Genomic DNA, 19,910 nt, shown 5'->3' on the forward strand with positions numbered 1-19,910 from the left:
GTATTGAAAGTTATCAAAATGTTGCTATCTCCTGCAGTTTCCCCCCATCACCATTTTTTATAAACTTACATATATCAATTATACCATGGGATTCCTATTTCATTCTTCAATTCACTGCTCTTGAAATCCATTAAGTAACTGCACGACATAAACCCTTTTGATAAAATTAAGGGTGTTGTACAGCTCTGTTACACAGGGCAGTCTTTAAGCTATTTGGCAATCTGCAGTAGGGTGGTATGGTAGTTTCCACTAACGAAGTTGCATTTAAAAGGCATTTCACAAATTCCAAGATCCTCATTTTCCACACACTTTCCATATCCAGCAAGGTCACAACTACTGTAGTTTACTGTCTTATCTTTTTATAACTAAAAACACATTTTGACAATTGATATGTGTTCTGTTACAACTGTGTTGACTCATTTGTGTTTGTGTGTGTTCAGGACAGCTGAACTTACAAATTCTCTTGCCAATTTGGATGTTCATTCTACCCAGTACCCTATCTGTAATAATGGAAGTATTTTTAGTATAAATGGTGGACATAAAAGGAAATAGTGAACTCAACTCCCACACAAAGCTAGGGGAGCTTCAGTCTACTACAACAGATACTGGCATACTTAAGCAGGGCTAAAAAAAATTGATGAAAGCAGGTTCTTGTTAACAACTTTCTAAATAATACTATGCATGATACAACAACAAATAAATATTTGACATACCAGACAGGGCCATGGCCACAATTGTATATTTGGAATCATTATTCCTAGAGGCGCCACGATTCAACATCTCAACTGCAAGTCTCAGCCTGAGGTTGAATACAGCAATGGCAGCTGCACGGGAGTATGATCCTTCCGCCTCTAGGCCATCAAGAAAGTCCGACAAAGATTGGGAATCAATTTTCCAGCCACAAAGCTGCAATGCTTTATCCCTCTCTTCACTTCTGCAATAAAGAAAAGATAATCATGGTTTAAATGCATTATATATCATTCCCAATTCTTTCAAACAATGAAATATCCAGAATAGAATGTAACAATATAATGAAAAGGATAGTTGCTACTCACCATATAGCAGAGATGTTGAGTCACAGAAAGAGGACAGTGTGTTGTGTTTGAGAGAGAGAGAGAGTTTTGTTGTTGTTGTCTATTCTTGACAAATGTTTCATTGTCCAAATGATAACTTTCCAACAGTCTTTTTGTTGTGCCTTTCTGTGACTCAGTATCTCTGATATATGGTGAGTAGCAACTACCTTTTTATTATATTATTCTCAATACTTCTGTAGCTCACATGAAAGATCATTATCATTATTATTGTTGTTGTTGTTGTTGTTGTTAATTAAGCAGAAATCAAAAACAGCTGCATCAGTGTGATACCAATAATACATTTCCTTGATTAAAATGATACCACAGAACAAACAGCAAACCAACACTTTAAAAATTTACTCTTAGCAATAACACAACTGATCCCTTAAGTTATTTATTTAGAACACACACTATCACATTACCAGAACAGAAGCATTCACACATAATACTTTCGTATCATCTGTAAGGCTAACTGTAGTTTAAACTACGAATTCCCAACTCAAATTTTATATACAAACTGTTGTAAAGTAACTGTTTCAGCCCATTAGCTGTTCTGCGTTGGTAAAGGATATTTGAAGTAATTATGAACACAAATGCTGTGTTCTGTCAGAATTGTTATTATTGTGAAGTAACTGTTTCAGCCCATTAGCTGTTCTGAATTGGTAAAAGATATCTGAAGTACTTCTGAACACAAATGCTGTGTTCTATCAGAATCTCAAGCACTTTATATATTTTTTAACACGCACACACACACACAGTTCAGTGTTGTGATGCAATAGACAGCATCTGTAGCTAACTCAACCCCTCTTTGAATCTGCTTACTTGGTCTCACTCTGCAAAATTTCCCCCCTGAACTTCCCTCCATTACTAAATTAACTAGTCTCCAATACCTCAGAGTGTGTACTACTGAATTATCCATTAATTTAGCCAAATTACAGCATAAAGCTCTTTTCTCTCCAATTCAAATCAGCAGCTCTTCATTACTTATCCTATACATCCACCTCATTTCCAGCATTCTTCTGTGACATCACATTTCAAAAGCTTCTATACCTTCTTCTCTGTACTGTTTATCATTCATGTATCATTTTCATATAATACTACAATGTAATATTCACTTCTTAATAATTTAAAAGGCCCAATATACAGATTTAAAAATCCAGTATATTCACTTTTTTAAATATTCATGCAACAATGACATTCTAAATAATTCCACATTGTATCATTTTATGTTCATCACAATTTGTCTACTGAAATTAAAAAATAAATAAATACTAACAGAAAAGAGCATCAATGCTTTTTTGTAAAACAGACTTTAAGAGAGACTAGACATAAGAGCTGAGATAAAAGACTAGGACATTAATGTGAAATGTTCTCATTTGAAGAACTACACTAAGATATGTAATGTAAAAGCCTTATATTCTGAATACAGGATACACAATTGTTGTTTTACATTGCCCTCAAATGCGATAAAATGTAACAGAATTGCAAAGCATTTTTACCTTAGCAATTATAAGCTTACAAAACTTCAATAAAGAATATTTCACAACTCACTTATATATTTTAGCAGCAACGTGTGCTCCTGTACTTCCAAGATCTGCCCAAGGCATTGTGACCATCTCTGACTTCATCCCTGGTATCATATTTACTTGCACAGGTTCCAACCTGAGAATGTTCCTAAGGCAGAAAAAAAATCTTACAATATTTTTAACTCTGATAAACAATATTTGTTCACTATCTGAAACTACATATAAGAAGACTAAAAAGCAATTAGATAACTACATTTATTTAGCCATATGTTATGAAAAGCAGATAAAATATGAATAAAAAATGTCTATTAACATTTCTTGTTACACTGTATACGGATGCACTTGTGTGTAAACATTCCATTGTTGTGATTTGTAAAAATACGCAGGGTGTTCAAAATTTATCTTTACAACTTTGATGACACATGTTTCACAGAAACTGCGATTGATAGAGATTGTGGTCTGTGGCATAATGTCCACACAAACATAAACTTTTAGTTGCCAATTAACAGAGTTCAGTGCGTGCGGCATCTGTAGCACACACAGAATATCTGAGCAATATATCTGTTCCTACCATGTCCAGTCTAGCAAGTCCTCACTAACAAGTGCAATTGCTGCTCTGATACGAGCTCATAGTTCCTGAAGATCCTGCACCAGGGTCTGAAAGACAGCATCCTTCACAAGGGCCAAAGAAAAAATTCTAATGGTATTCTGTCTGTAGACCTTGGGGGCTATGAAATGGGTCCTCCTTTATCAATCCAGTGACAAGGAAATATGTTGTTCAAACTCTTCATGACCGTGGCCTAGTGAGGAGGGGCACCATACTGTTGCAGTATGATGTCAGGTTGCAGTTTTGCAATACTTCGACCTGTGGAAATGCAAACTGATCCAACATATCCAGACAATAAAAGGTTCCACCACATGCTCATGAAGCAGACTGCACCTTGTGTTTACCTTTGGACTACTACATACATTTTATTTGCTAAAGTTCATGCAGGTTCTCAAAGCCCCAGATCCTCAAATAGTGGGAAGGTAATCCCAACACACAAAATTGTGCTTCATCCATGACCATCACCTTTTTCAGATAGTCTGGGTCATCATGAATGTGACTCAGAATCTCTATTACATATGCTTTCCACTTTGGGTGTCATCATGTCAAGCAGCAGCTGAACCTTGTAAGCGTGAAGTTTCAGACTCCTTTTTGCAACCTGCACACTGTGGAGGTTCTTTAAATGGCGTAGACATATAAATAAATATTCACACTAACAAATATTTATATGGCAAAGATATCATAGGGACGTATGATTATATCGACCCTAAATGAATAATGAAGGTTAATTTGTAAATTTTGTTATGTAACTCATTTGTTTTTCTCACCGATCTCTGTATCTTTTGGTCTTTTGAGCTGGTGCAAGAAAGACATATGCAATTGAGTTGTCTGAGTATTGTGTTAAGTTATAATACGTGAAAGTCACAAGTTTTCAATCTACTACTGAGCTACATCCTAATTTCCTTCTCCCGAAAAGATGAGGACTGCATTTTAAAATTCAGCTCTTCAGTGAGGAAGTCAACACAAAGAGAGAATAACTGCCTCAGCTACAATGGTATTGTTCTACATCATTCTACATCTACATCTACATCCATACCCCGCAGGCCACCTGACGGTGTTTGGTGGAGGGTACCTTGAATACCTCTATTGGTTCTCCCTTCTATTCCAGTCTCGTATTGTTTGTGGAAAGAAAGATTGTCAGTATGCCTCTGTGTGGGCTCTAATCTCGCTGATTTTATCCTTATGGTCTCTTCGCAAGATATACGTAGGAGGGAGCAATATACTGCTTGATTCCTCGGTGAAGGTGAAGGTGTGTTCTCGAAACTTCAACAAAAGCCCGTACCGAGCTACTGAGCGTCTCTCTTGCAGAGTCTTCCACTGGAGTCTATTTATCATCTCCGTAACGCTTTCGCGATTCCTAAATGATCCTGTAATGAAGCGCGCTGCTCTCCATTGGATCTTCTCTATCTCTTCTATCAACCCTATCTGGTACGGATCCCACACCTGTGAGCAGTATTCAAGCAGTGGGCGAACAAGTGTGCTGTAACCTTCTTCCTTTGTTTTCGGGCTGCATTTCCTTAGGATTCTTCTAATGAATCTCGGTCTGGCATCTCCGCTGTTCATTAAATGACTGTGGGGAACTGTATCAAACACCTTGCGGAAGTCAAGAAACATGGCATCTACCTGGGAACCAATGTCTACGGCCCTCTGAGTCTCGTGGACGAATAGCATGAGCTGGGTTTCACATGATCCTCTTTTTCGAAACCCATGCTGACTCCTACAGAGTAGATTTCTAGTCTCCAGAAAAGTCATTATACTTGAACACAATACATGTTCCAAAATTCTACAACTGATCGATATGAGAGATATAGGTCTCTAGTTCTGCACATCTGTTCGACGTCCCTTCTTGAAAACGGGGATGACCTGTGCCCTTTTCCAATCTTTTGGAATGCTACGCTCTTCTAGAGACCTACAGTACACCGCTGCAAGAGGGGAGGCAAGTTCTTTCACATACTCTGCGTACAATCGAACTGGTATCCCATCAGGTCCAGCGGCCTTTCCTCTTTTGAGTGATTTTAATTGTTTTTCTATCCCTCTGTCATCTATTTCGATATTGGAGAGAAAAGGTAAATTACCAAGCCACACACCAAAACTAAAGACATTAATATATATCCTATGTTTTAGAATTATCACAACATTCTTACATGCATAATATATATCCTATGTTTTAGAAATATCACAACATTCTTAACATGCATGCATCTATGCCTGCATGCATTTCTGGGCAGACAATTTTTGGTGCTGCTTAATGATAATTACTGCACATCTGGAAAATCCAGATTATCTCTTCCCAACCAATATAACATCATGGTTGGCAGTAGCCAAAACTGTTGAGACACTTGACAGATTGATTTGGTTGGGCTCTGGATAATTGCTAGTTACATCGGTTCCATATTTGCATTACCAATGTTTGAATGCCCAGACATCTGTTTCACATTTGCATGACTCATGCTTGGACACACAAATCTCAGCCTCTTCATGACACTTCCAGATTCCTTGAACCTTGTGTATCAGAGTCTGATGGTCAGATGTGATAGTGGTGTGTTTCTAAAACATGTCCAGAAGTTCTGCTGAACCTGACGTCAGATGTAGTCTTTCGACTATTCCATATGTTGTGTCATCTGCTGCAGGGTGGATATTTTTGTCAATAACTCACCAGCAAAACTTTTGGCATTTTGAACATTATGCTGCAAACTGCACCTTTCTACCTATCACCATTTCTGAAATGCAAAATCAAAGTTGTAAAGATCATTTTGGAACCCTGTACTTTAGCTTTTAAGAAAGTAGAGGCGAGGTCATAACACTGACATTATTCCATCATGGATCTTCCATTGTTTTATTTTGCCTAACGGCTTTTCTTTCATCCCATAACCCAGTGCTGTTTTCCTTTACTATTATTTTCTAATGCATTAATATACTCCATCCTTTTCCTTCTCTTCTTTCCTGTTTTTTATGTCACCTTCTAAACCGCACCACACGCTCTGACTTACAAGCCACACAGTATCAATCGTCTCATCCACAGACGAAACATGGCTATGTGAGCATGCTGATTATTGTTGCTGCATTTCATATCCTATTTTACTACCACCAGTACCTTAAACCACAGACCTTCAAATTGATCACTCTTCCTAGGCCACACTTGTGTATTTTCACATATTATTTTCCATAGCTTCCTGTTCCACATGAACTTGTAACAACCATCCCCACCCCCACTCCTCCTCCTATCTTATTCCAGTTCACAAATGCTAACCTCACTTAATCTACTGACATACACTGTCCCCCTTCTTCACACATATCTGATCACCGAACTGCAGCTGACATTATAGTCTTTCTATTTACCTTTCTCTTTGATCTCATTATGTTTTCATGTAGGTTTCAGTTTGTTCTCACCTTTCACTATCAGCCTACTCCCTCATGTTTCATCTTGTTTCCCCATACTTCATCCATTTTGACCTTTTTGTGATTTTTCTCAGATATTTTGGCATATTTTTGCGAATTTTTTGCAATTATTTCTACATCACTTACATATTTTTATGCATTTTGATTCTCCCCCATGGTTTCTTGCTGCTTTCATCTGCATCAATACAGAACCCAGAATACAGTTCCGCATACTATTCCTGCCTCGCTCACAGAATTCCCCCAAATGCTACACCATCAAATTACCTATTTCCAGCTGCAATACTTCCTTCCACAATGCCCTCCATCTGTTCAGATTCTGCCAGTCCATAACCCTCACCAACATGGTCCTGCAAAACTACACAAAAAAGGCCCAAATATCCTTCCAATACCTCCTCTGCATCCCTAAAATTCTTCTGCTGTGCAATCCCATATTCCTCTATCCCATCACACACACAGAAACTCTTACCCTGCAGAAATTACAGCACCATGCCAGTTCAACATACTCTCTAACCCGTTCACCTCCAACTCCCACCTTGGATTACCACTATCCATCACCCTTATAACAGCCTTCAAACCTCCCTCATATCCCCTCATAGCTGACAAACCCTGCCTCACAGACCTACTACATTTATCCCACCTACATAAACTCCCTACCAGCACCATACAGAATCCAGAACCTAAGCTGACCCAAAACATAGTCACAAATATTTCCTGCAAAAGCCTTAGTGCCACAAAGGTATCAGTTCTTTCCAAAGGCCTGACCCTTTTGCCCCGCTCCCAAATCCTATCATGCTTCCCACCTCCCCCCATTCTCTACAATGGAAACACTTTTTCACTACCAATCCTACGAATCTTACTCAAACGCAGACCAATGTTGAACTCTGCCTTACTCAGGTTACTCCTCCATCCAAATGTAATCCACCACCATTGCCTCCAAATCAACCCCTGATAACTTTCCAGAATTTCTTAACCTCAAACCTCACCTTAACATCATTCCCCAAATCCCTCAACATGCAAGCTAACATTACATCCACAAACCACCACCTAAAAACTGATCCTGACCTTATAATACCACCTTCTGACAAAGGCTCTACCACAAGCATTACCTGGCAAAAGGACTCCACCAGCCATCAGATTCATCCACCCACAAACCCTGCCAAAGTGGCCCCATTCCTAAAATCAGCAGTATCTCCAGTCTCCCCTCAAATCCTTAGGCCTCTCCCAGAACCTCTTCCTGGATTCTGTCTCTCTCCTGACCCCTATTACTACATGCATTCCTACCTTCTACATGCTTTCTAAAGTCCATAAACCCAACTATCCAGGACACACCATTGTGCCCCCACTGAGAGAATCTGTGCTCTCGTAGACCAACACCTTCAGCCTATTACCCGCAATCTACGCTCCTATATAAAAGACACCAACCATTTCCTCCGTCAACCCTTCAAAGTACCTGTTCCTTAATCACACAATGCCCTGCTCATTACACTACCATCACTAATGCCCAAGGCCTTGCTACTATTGAACACTACCTTTCCCAATGTCTGATGGATTCCAAACCTACAACCAACTATATCCTCATCCACAATTACATCTCCCTCGAAAGCATCACCTGCAAAAAAATCAGGGGTACAGCAATGGGCACCTGCATGGCACCATCCTATGTGAACATATTCATGGGTCATCTACAGGAATGTTTACTCACCACCCAGAATCACAAGCATGGCAAGTTTCCCTTCATACTTCTTCCACAGCATCCAAAGTAAGACATTGTATTACTTTTCACCACCACTCTTTTGAAAGCTCCTTGTCAATGTAGTAACTCAACCAGTGCAGAAAAGGCTGTACTACAAAATCTATGAGAGGACACTGATGTGGTGGTACTGAAAGTTGACAAAGATAATGCAACCATTTTGTTTCCCTCATAGGATGTATGATGATAAGATGTGTGGTCTGCTAAGTGATTTTACCTACAGGAGGACTGGTTATGAATCTATTGGATGTGTGAACAGAAAACTTCTGCACTACTTAATTCTTCCTCCTTATCACAAGAGATCATCAAGAGGTTAAGACCACATGGTTGTGCACCACCAAGACTGTATCGTCTTCCAAAAATTCATAAGAAAAATGTTCCAATATGTCCAATAGTGAGCAATACTGGAGCTCCTACATGTGATTTAGCTTAACATCTCACCTCTTTGCTTTGACTGTCGGTGGGCAAATGCTCACATCACATCTATATCCCAGACTATCTAAGCAGTTATGACTGTTTGGTTGGCTATAATGTGGTATCACTTTTTACAAATTACCTTCTCGCAGTTTCTTTGGCACCAAATGGCGAAAAGCACTGCTTTGTTTCGCCATGCTCTATCCTCAACTTACTTTATGTTCAGCCAAATATATTTTGAACAGACTGATGGTGTCACCATGGGCAGTCATCTGTCTCCCTTGGTGGCCAAGTTTTTTTTTGTGAAGAATTTTGAGGAGAGGGCACTTGAATCAGCTGCCCTTAAACCAACTGTATTTTCAAGGTATGTGGATGATACTTTCATAGTGTGGCCTCGTGGACAAGATAAACTGATGGAGTTCCTTCACATCAACTCCATTCATAACAACATTCAGTTCACTATGGAAATATAGAAAGATGGTTTCTGCCTTTCTTAGAAGTCTTGGTTAGATGAAAGAATGATGGCTCTCTGGGGTATTCAGTTTATTATAGGCCCACTCATACTAATTTGTACTTGCAAGCGCAAGTTGTCATCTCCCATTGCAATCTATGAACGATCTTAAAATACTCAAACACAGAGCTAACACTATCTCAGATTCAGATAGTTTGTCTAAAAAGCTCACCCACCTAAAGACAGTGTTCAGAAAAAAATGGATATTCCACCCAGAAGATTAATAGGGCACTGTCAATTAAAACCAAGAATCAGGAAGTGGATAAAATGAAGAACATGTCAGCAAAATCATTAGCCTTTCTTCCTTATGTGGGCAACATTTCATTTAGAACAGCAAGAATAATCTGTAAATTTTAGGTAAGAGTGATTTTCCATCCACCGTTTAAGATTGTAATCCTTTTGGAATCAGTGAAGGATGACTTATTATTGCAGAAGGCCGGAATTTACAAAATACCTTGTCAATATGGTACGCCTTATGCAGGACAGATGACAGACCACACGCGCTGTGAAGGAACACTGCACTGAACATCAATATTGCACTAGCCTTTCACAAGTCCGCTATTGACAAACATTTTATTTCCACTGGACATTCAATGAAGTATGACAGAACTATGATTTGACCACAGCAATATCTTTCTGGGACTCCATTATTAAACAATCTGTGGAAATGCACCTGGTGGAAAAGCTGATGAACTGAGATAGTAGCTACTAGTTGGGCTGTGCATGGAACCCCATCATCTTCACAATTTGCTCTAATACAAGACAACAGGTGTGCCAAAAGTTGTGGGAAGTAGTAACGCAGAGAACAGCTAAGCTCAGCAGTCCCACCAGCCAGGGTGCTGCCGTCAGGAAGTGTGGTACATCTATCAACTTGATTTTCACCCATGTGCAGAATATTCACAGCGTGCTACATACTGTGAAAAGGAGTCAGTCTTCATCAGTCTTCAATGGCTTGCCTGAAGTTGATTGACAGGTGGCCAGTCGAAATATCATGCAATGAATTAAACAATGACCGCCTGCAAGCCCAAAATTTATTTGAACAACTGTTCCCATATTTGACAAAATTCAAATTTCTTTCAATTAAAAACTTTATCACATAAAAATTATCATTTTCTTTTTAAAAACTACGCTCTAGTAACCAAGTATCTCGTGTAACATTACTATCAATAGTTGTGGCACCAGTACTCAGATGGTGCTGACCTCAGGTGCGTCCTCTGATAGGATCATTCCAGAGTCCAGTATACAAGCTGGCGCAGAGCCAGTCTGAGTCTTTCTCTGTGATGATGTGAGTAGCTGAGTGCATGCTGCCAGTGTTATCATATTGGCTATGCTGTTCCCCTGATGGACTCTACTTAATGCTGTATCTTGGTGAGAGTGTGGGTTTCTGAACTAGTAATAAAGCTGGTGGATCCTTTCCAGTTGTTATTTTTCTTCCCCTTAAGAACATTTTCTTTCTTTTCCCTTAGGTTTTGTGATATCTGAGATAGTGCTATTGGTATGGCATGTGCAAAGTGCCTAAAAATATTGAAGACTGACTCATGGTTCATCAAAAATAAATGTATTATCTGTTACCTTTTCTCAGTTATTTATAATCCATAAGTGTGATTAGTTTACCTAAAAAGCAAGCTAATTACAACATGTCAGTAATTTCAGATTTCATTTCCATTGTTCATAAGTAGACATATGTTCAGTTGCTAACACTCTGATAAAGCAGATGACAAAGCTATACAAATAAATAATGTAACCCTACAGCCGATGGGGAAAATATGTTAGCAACACTGAAATTCATTTAGCTTCAGAGTAATTAAGGTCAGTAGGTAAAAGACTGTTACTGAAACAGAACCTCATGTTTTGGTAAACTAACCAGCATAATTCAATAGAAATTATAGTTACATCCAAAAGTCTTTTTTAAAACAAATCTCCCTCTACAATTTAGTTACTCACAAATATAAATCTTTAATTGTAATTTATGAAAAATACAGTAAACAATAATAGCTAACTTCAGTTTTAAACAATGGAAAATCCAGTATGGAATGTAACAATATTAGAGAAGGGAAGTTGCTACTCACCATATAGCAACAAGTGGACCACACTGTTGCTGAACAAGCTGCCAAACATTATATCCCTCATTTCAATGACTGCTTCACAGGCTGTGCCATATGGATCCTTCCCACCAACACCAGCTTTTCTGAATTGCACATGTGAGAACTTTCCCTGCAATACATCCTATGTTCCCATAACCCTCCTGGCCTCAACCTTCGTTAATCACTGTCCTCACCCATCCAGCCCCCTCCCTGTTCCCATTCCAGCACTACACTACTGTCATTCCACTGCCACACCCAGTCTTTTAATTTCTTTTTATTTCTCTCCTTTCCACTACTTACCCCCCCCCCCCCCCCAACCTTCTCTCCTGCCCTCTGTCTAAACTGTAGCACTTCACTGTCCACCACCCCTATCACACTACACTTCCCCCTCCCCCCCCCCCCCCCCCCCAGCTTTCTCCTTACCCCCACCCACCCACCCAGTCACCACTCCCATCATGCACTGGTGCTGCTGCTCACGGTGTGGTTTTAGTTATCTGAGACTTAATGGCTGAAATCTATAATTGTGTGAATTTTTTTGTTGTGCCTATCGCAACTCAGCATCTCTGCTATATGGTGAGTAGCAACTTTCCTTCTCTAATATTGTTAACTTCAGTTTTAACTATGGTAAACTTGTAAAAGAGGCATGTTGGAAGCAGTTTTCAATCAGTTTGTGGCAAATTTGACTGGAGCAAAATCTATGTCCGAAAATATGGATAATGTACCACAGTAATAGTAATAGCAATTATTATTATGGATTATGTTAAATGTCAATAATGCTCACTGTGTCAATAGGATCATCCTATAAACGCTGTCACCTCCAATAGTTACTTGCTGCACACATAGTTTCTTTATTGATACTTCTGTTGGATTTCAAGGGCAGTGATTTAAAAACTTTTTTGAGTGACAGTCTTAATTGTAGGTGCTTTTCACAAGTGAACTTTTGTGAATAATTAGTGCTAGGTTACTTCACTTGAACAATTATATTAACAGATATCGATCAAGTGTATTATGTGGCTATCTGGTTGCCTGTGCTATAATTATAATAGAGGAGAGTAAGTTTGAACATGAAGTTAAACTAAAATGTTTGAACTGCAAATATGGTGTAGCATACATTATTGACAATTTGCCTACAACTACATTTATACTCCGCAAGCCACCCAACGGTGTGTGGCAGAGGGCACTTTACGTGTCATTGTCATTACCTCCCTTTCCTGTTCCAGTCGCGTATGGTTCGCGGGAAGAACAACTGCCGGAAAGCTTCCGTGCGTGCTCGAATCTCTCTAATTTTACATTCGTGATCTCCTCGGGAGGTATAAGTAGGGGGAAGCAATATATTCGATACCTCATCCAGAAACGCACCCTCTCGAAACCTGGACAGCAAGCTACACAGCGATGCAGAGCGCCTCTCTTGCAGAGTCTGCCACTTGAGTTTACTAAACATCTCCGTAACGCTATCACACTTAGCAAATAACCCTGTGACGAAACGCGCCGCTCTTCTTTGGATCATCTCTATCTCCTCTGTCAACCCGATCCGGTACGGATCCCACACTGATGAGCAACACTCAAGTATAGGTCGAACAAGTGTTTTGTAAGCCACCTCCTTTGTTGATGGACCACATTTTCTAACGACTCTCCCAATGAATCTCAACCTGGTACCCGCCTTACCAACAATTAATTTCATATGATCATTCCACTTCAAATCGTTCCGCATGCATACTCCCAGATATTTTACAGAAGTAACTGCTACCAGTGTTTGTTCCGCTATCATATAATCATACAACAAAGGATCCTTCTTTCTCTGTATTTGCAATACCATACATTTGTCTACATTAAAGGTCAGTTGCCACTCCCTGCACACTACCTGCTAGGTCATTTATACATATTGTGAAAAGCAATAGTCCCATAACACTTCCCTGTTGCACGCCAGAGGTTACTTTAATGTCTGTAGACGTTTCTCCATTGAGAACAACATGCTGTGTTCTGTTTGCTAAAAACTCTTCAATCCAGCCACACAGCTGGTCTGATATTCCGTAGGCTCTTACTTTGTTTATCAGGCTACAGTGCGGAACTGTATCGAACGCCTTCCGGAGGTCAAGGAAAATAGCATCTACCTGGGAGCCTGTATCTAATATTTTCTGGGTCTCATGAACAAATAAAGCGAGTTGGGTCTCACTCGATCGCTGTTTCTGGAATCCATGTTGATTCCTACAGAGTAGATTCTGGGTTTCCAGAAACAACATGATACGCGAACAAAAAACATGTCCTCAAATTCTACAACAGATCGACGTCAGAGATATAGGTCTACAGTTTTGTGCATTTGCTCGACGACCCTTCTTGAAGACTGGGACTACCTGTGCTCTTTTCCAATCATTTGGAACGTTCCGTTCCTCTAGAGACTTGCAGTACATGGCTGTTAGAAGGGGGGCAAGTTCTTTCGCATACTCTGTGTAGAATCGAATTGGTATCCCGTCAGGTCCGGTGGACTTTCCTCTGTTGAGTGATTCCAGTTCCTTTTCTATTCCTTGGACACTTATTTCGATGTCAGCCATTTTTTCGTTTGTGTGAGGATTTAGAGAAAGAACTGCAGTGCGGTCTTCCTCTGTAAAACAGCTTTGGAAAAAGGTGTTTAGTATTTCAGCTTTACGTGTGTCATCCTCTGTTTCAATGCCATCATCATCCTGGAGTGTCTGGATATGCTGTTTCGAGCCACTTACTGATTTAATCTAAGACCAGAACTTCCTAGAATTTTCTGTCAAGTCGATACATAGAATTTTACTTTCGAATTTACTGAACGCTTCACGCATAGCCCTCCTTACACTAACTTCGACATCGTTTAGCTTCTGTTTGTCTGAGAGGTTTTGGCTGCGTTTAAACTTGCAGTGAAGCTCTCTTTGCTTTCGCAGTAGTTTCCTAACTTTGTTGTTGAACCACGGTGGGTTTTTCTCGTCCCTCACAGTTTTACTCAGCACGTACCTGTCTAAAACACATTTTACAATTGCCTCGAACTTTTTCCATAAACACTCAACATTGTCAGTGCCGGAACAGAAATTTTCATTTTGATCTGTTAGGTAGTCTGAAATCTGCCTTCTATTACTCTTGCTAAACACATAAACCTTCCTCCCTTTTTTTATATTCCTATTTACTTCCATATTCAGGGATGCTGCAACGGCCTTATGATCACTGATTCCCTGTTCTGCACTTACAGAGTCGAAAAGTTCAGGTCTGTTAGTTATCAGTAGATCCAAGATGTTATCTCCACGAGTCGGTTCTATTTTTAGTTGCTCGAGGTAATTTTCGGATAGTGCACTCAGTATAATGTCACTTGATGATCTGTCCCTACCACTCATCCTAAACATCTAAGTGTCCCAGTCTATATCTGGTAAATTGAAATCTCCACCTAAGACTATAACATGCTGAGAAAATTTATGAGAAATGTATTCCAGATTTTCTCTCAGTTGTTCTGCCACTAATGCTGCTGAGTTTTTTCGAAATTTTCCCGAATTTCTCCGTCCTTTAACATGTTTCAGCGGCAACACAACCACCTAACCTTCATGCACATCGCTGTCTACCAACCCAAGTTCACCACAGGATCAACTTAACCAACACTTTTTCGCCTTTTTTCATACCAGATCTCCAGTTACTTTCTAGTTCACCCTTATCTCTCCCCATATATTTTTATCTTTCATTTTAATTTCAACCTCATGTTACACTTTCCACCTTCTAATACCATGTCACCCTCACAACACCCCCACAACGACCCCATTAAGTTTTATTTACATTCCCTCCGCAAACATGCATTCACCCTAGCCAGATTACGCTCGCATATTTTATTTTCTCAGGCTTGTCTGACATTTGGCATAAGCCCCAAAGGCCTCACACTTAAAGTTCCCATCTCTGGCTGCAACCCTTCTTTCCATCAGTCCCTATACCAGTTCCAAACTGAACAATCCATTGCCCTAACCCACCTAATCCTTCACCTACACATCAACTCAGCCAATGAACACACCCGTCAACTCCTATCCTTAATAAAAGTCCTCAATCTTTCCTCTACCACATCCACACTGGCTATTCAGAGCATCCTCCTACAGGCCAACCGCAAATTAGAACAGCATGCCACCCTTCACCTCAAAAAACTATCCAATCTCCTGGTTTCCCACCTCCGGAAAGGCAACTCACTCACCCTTCACAACCTTTCCAGCAAACCTCAACCACCTCTCATTGTACACAAACCCAGTCTCTCCCATATACTCAGTCTCCCACTTCCAGCTCCACTCCCTCCAAAACCTCAAAATTCCAATCAACACAATCTGGAACCACAACACCCTAATTCAGTAGTTAACCTTTCCTCCAAACCTCTCTCCCAATCCGAAACCTCTGTCCTATCCAAAAGCCTCACCTTCAGCCCCACACCCAGATTCAACCAAACAGCCCTCGTCAAAGATTTACTGTTCTACACTCGTACTCTCTGCTGGAAGTATCACTTTGCCACGAAGAAAAATGATCCTAATCCTACCCCTAATGATCCAATTCCCCAAGACACTATCCAAATTGAACCCTGCCTGGAACAGTTCCGTCCTCCGTCACAGCGGGACCCACCTCCTCTTCCTCAAAATCACCCTCTCCAAACCATCCAGGAATTTCTGACTTCCAGCCTTGCCTCTCAATCCTTCTTAAAAAACCTTAATCCTACTCCCAACATCACCACTGCTGAAGCCCAGGCTATCCGTGATCTGAAGGCTGACCGGTCCATCGTCATTCTTCCGGCGGACAGGGGTTCCACGACCGTGGTACTTGATCGTCGGGAGTAAGTGGCTGAGGGACTGCGTCAGCTTTCAGACAACACCACATACAAAGTTTGCCAAGGTAATCCCATTCCTGATGTCCAGGCGGAGCTTCAAGGAATCCTCAGAACCTTAGGCCCCCTACAAAACCTTTCACCTGACTCCATCAACCTCCTGACCCCACCGACACCCCGCACCCCTACCTTCTACCTTCTTCCTAAAATTCACAAACCCAATCATCCCGGCCGCCCCATTGTAGCTGGTTACCAAGCCCCCACAGAACGTATCTCTGCCTACGTAGAGCAACACCTTCAACCCATTACGTGCAGTCTCCCATCCTTCATCAAAGACACCAACCACTTTCTCGAACGCTTGGAATCCTTACCCAATCCATTACCCCCAGAAACCATCCTTGTAACCATTGATGCCACTTCCTTATACACAAATATCCCGCACGTCCAGGGCCTCGCTGCAATGGAGCACTTCCTTTCACGCCGATCACCTGCCACCCTACCTAAAACCTCTTTCCTCATTACCTTAGCAAGCTTCATCCTGACCCACAACTTCTTCACTTTTGAAGGCCAGACATACCAACAATCAAAGGGAACAGCCATGGGTACCAGGATGGCCTCTTCGTACGCCAACCTATTCATGGGTCGCTTAGAGGAAGCCTTCTTGGTTACCCAAGCCTGCCAACCCAAAGTTTGGTACAGATTTATTGATGACATCTTCATGATCTGGACTCACAGTGAAGAAGAACTCCAGAATTTCCTCTCCAACCTCAACTCCTTTGGTTCCATCAGATTCACCTGGTCCTACTCCAAATCTCATGCCACTTTCCTTGATGATGACCTCCACCTGTCCAATGGCCAGCTTCACACGTCCGTCCACATCAAACCCACCAACAAGCAACAGTACCTCCATTACGACAGCTGCCACCCATTCCACATCAAACGGTCCCTTCCCTACAGCCTAGGTCTTCGTGGCAAACGAATCTGCTCCAGTCCGGAATCCCTGAAGCATTACACCAACAACCTGACAACAGCTTTCGCATCCCGCAACTACCCTCCCGACCTGGTACAGAAGCAAATAACCAGAGCCACTTCCTCATCCTCTCAAACCCAGAAACTCCCACAGAAGAACCACAAAAGTGCCCCACTTGTGACAGGATACTTTCCGGGACTGGATCAGATTCTGAATGTGGCTCTCCAGCAGGGATATGACTTCCTCAAATCCTGCCCTGAAATGAGATCCATCCTTCATGAAATCCTCCCCACTCCACCAAGAGTGTCTTTCCGCCGTCCACCTAACCTTCGTAACCTCTTAGTTCATCCCTATGAAATCCCCAAATCACCTTCCCTACCCTCTGGCTCCTACCCTTGTAACCACCCCTGGTGTAAAACCTGTCCCATGCACCCTCCCACCACCACCTACTCCAGTCCTGTAACCCGGAAGGTGTACACGGTCAAAGGCAGAGCCACGTGTGAAAGCACCCACATGATCTACCAACTGACCTGCCTACACTGTGATGCATTCTATGTGGGAATGACCAGCAACAAACTGTCCATTCACATGAATGGACACAGGCAGACAGTGTTTGTTGGTAATGAGGGTCACCCTGTGGCTAAACATGCCTTGGTGCACGGCCAGCACATCTTGGCACAGTGTTACACCGTCCGGGTTATCTGGATACTTCCCACTAACACCAACCTATCTGAACTCCGGAGATGGGAACTTGCTCTTCAATATATCCTCTCTTCCTGTTATCCACCAGGCCTCAATGTCCGCTAATTTCAAGTTGCCGCCACTCATACCTCACCTGTCATTCAACAACATCTTTGCCCCTGCACTTCTGCCTCGACTGACATCTCTGCCCAAACTCTTTGTCTTTAAATATGTCTGCTTGTGTCTGTATATGTGTGGATGGATATGTGTGTGTGTGTGTGTGTGTGTGTGTGTGTGTGTGTGTGTGTGTGTGTGCGCGAGTGTATACCCGTCGTTTTTTCCCCCTAGGGTAAGTCTTTCCGCTCCCGGGATTGGAATGACTCCTTACCCTCTCCCTTAAAACCCACATCCTTTTGTCTTTCCCTCTCCTTCCTTCTTTCCTGATGAGGCAACAGTTTGTTGCGAAAGCTTGAATTTTGTGTGTATGTTTGTGTTTGTTTGTGTGTCTGTTGACCTGCCAGCATTTTCATTTGGTAAGTCACATCATCTTTGTTTTTAGATATATTTATATTTTTCCTACGTGGAATGTTTCTCTCTATTATAACCACATATATATATATATATATATATTTGCCTTTTATATATTTTTTTACTTCTGATTTTTTTTTAATTTTATATTTTTTTAGTCATGGTTTTTTCTTATTTTGTATTTTTTTGCTTATGATTTTCTTTTTTTAATTTTTTATGTTTTTTATGCTCTTCTTTCTTTTAGCACAGCTAACGATACATCAGTATTATCTATTTATTTTTTTTACAATTATTTATGTACACTTCCCTCTCTACTACAATATTACTACAAGTCACATTCTTGTGAAGAGTACTTTCGCTCCTCACAACATCAGTATAAAGAATAATAAGCTCATATATCATGAGGCTTTATCTAAAATTGGTTTTGAAACTTTCACCCACAGGGAAGACTTATCTTCCAAAAATTAGAAAAATTCGGAAATGCTCACTAAGGAGACTTTTCTTTTCATTTTTTTTTTTTTTTTAACAAGTAAAAATAAATCTTTCTCTCATTCTTTGTTAGAACAGTGTTTTTTCATCAGTTTCAATTAACATGTGACTTCAAATTATTAATTTATACATGCAAATATACATACTTGGTTGTACAGGTAGTTTTATACTAACAAGCATATTCCAGTGGAGGGCTTTTGTTTTAGATGATAATAGGTTATTTAAATTTTGAAATTATGATTTCTGTTTATATAGTTTCAAAGAGACAACATTCCTGAGACCAAATAATTTCTTTGACTTAGGGTACACCAAACGATAAGCATTAGGGTGTGGATTTTCTATGACTTCAAAAGGCCCAATATAGATATCAAAGAATTTTTTAATTTCTGAAGTTAACATTTTTGAGTTTTCATGAGATTTGACCAGAACAAGATCCCCAATTTTGAAAGTGGTTAATTTTACCCTATTGTTACGTCTTTTATTCCTCTTTTCCCCTTGTTTCCTCATAGTTTCCCTGACAATATCTTCTCTCTCTTGCATAGTTAAAGGTGTACATTTAGGAAATTCAATAAGTTCTGATATAAGATTTGGAGGTCTAATATTAAACATAATCTCATACGGTGAAAATCCTGTGGAACTATGTTGTAGGCTATTCATAATATCTTCAAAATTTCAAATGTGCTCAAACCAGGTTGGATGTTTATGGCTACAATAGGTTCTACAAAGTCTCCCAATTTCCCTCATATACCTCTCTGCAGGATTGGTGGATGGAGAATAAACAGATATAAGTATATGCTTCAATTTTGATCTTTCAATAAACTTTTTTTTATGTTTTAGAGGTGAACTGTGAACCATTATCTGATAATATAGCTTTTGGTTTACCCAGCTGTGTCAAATAATCTCTTTCAATTTTTATTATAATTTCATGGCTAGTAGCTTTCTTCACTGGATATAGTTTAATTAATTTTGAAAATACATCTACCATAACAAATATGTAACAGTAACCACCTTTACTCTTTGGTAACATTCCATATAAGTCCACTGCGATAAGATCTAAAGGTTTTTCCGGAATAATGTTTTGCA

The 19,910-nt window shown here is 40.3% G+C and overlaps 1 protein-coding gene across 1 annotated transcript in view; it reads right to left on the minus strand.

Annotated features, from left to right (window-relative positions):
• Positions 1-19,910, minus strand: part of LOC124713710 (GATOR complex protein MIOS) — a 215,384-nt gene that overhangs the window by 103,774 nt on the left and 91,700 nt on the right. Inside the window, exons 9-10 of the mRNA XM_047242970.1 lie at positions 2,625-2,747; positions 714-934 (exon numbers count right to left, since the gene is read on the minus strand). Coding sequence (XP_047098926.1) covers positions 714-934; positions 2,625-2,747 — 344 coding nt within the window. The remainder of the gene's footprint in view (positions 1-713; positions 935-2,624; positions 2,748-19,910) is intronic.

This window comes from Schistocerca piceifrons, chromosome 1 (assembly GCF_021461385.2).
Source record: "Schistocerca piceifrons isolate TAMUIC-IGC-003096 chromosome 1, iqSchPice1.1, whole genome shotgun sequence".
In the NCBI taxonomy this organism is placed as follows: Eukaryota; Metazoa; Arthropoda; class Insecta; order Orthoptera; family Acrididae; genus Schistocerca; species Schistocerca piceifrons.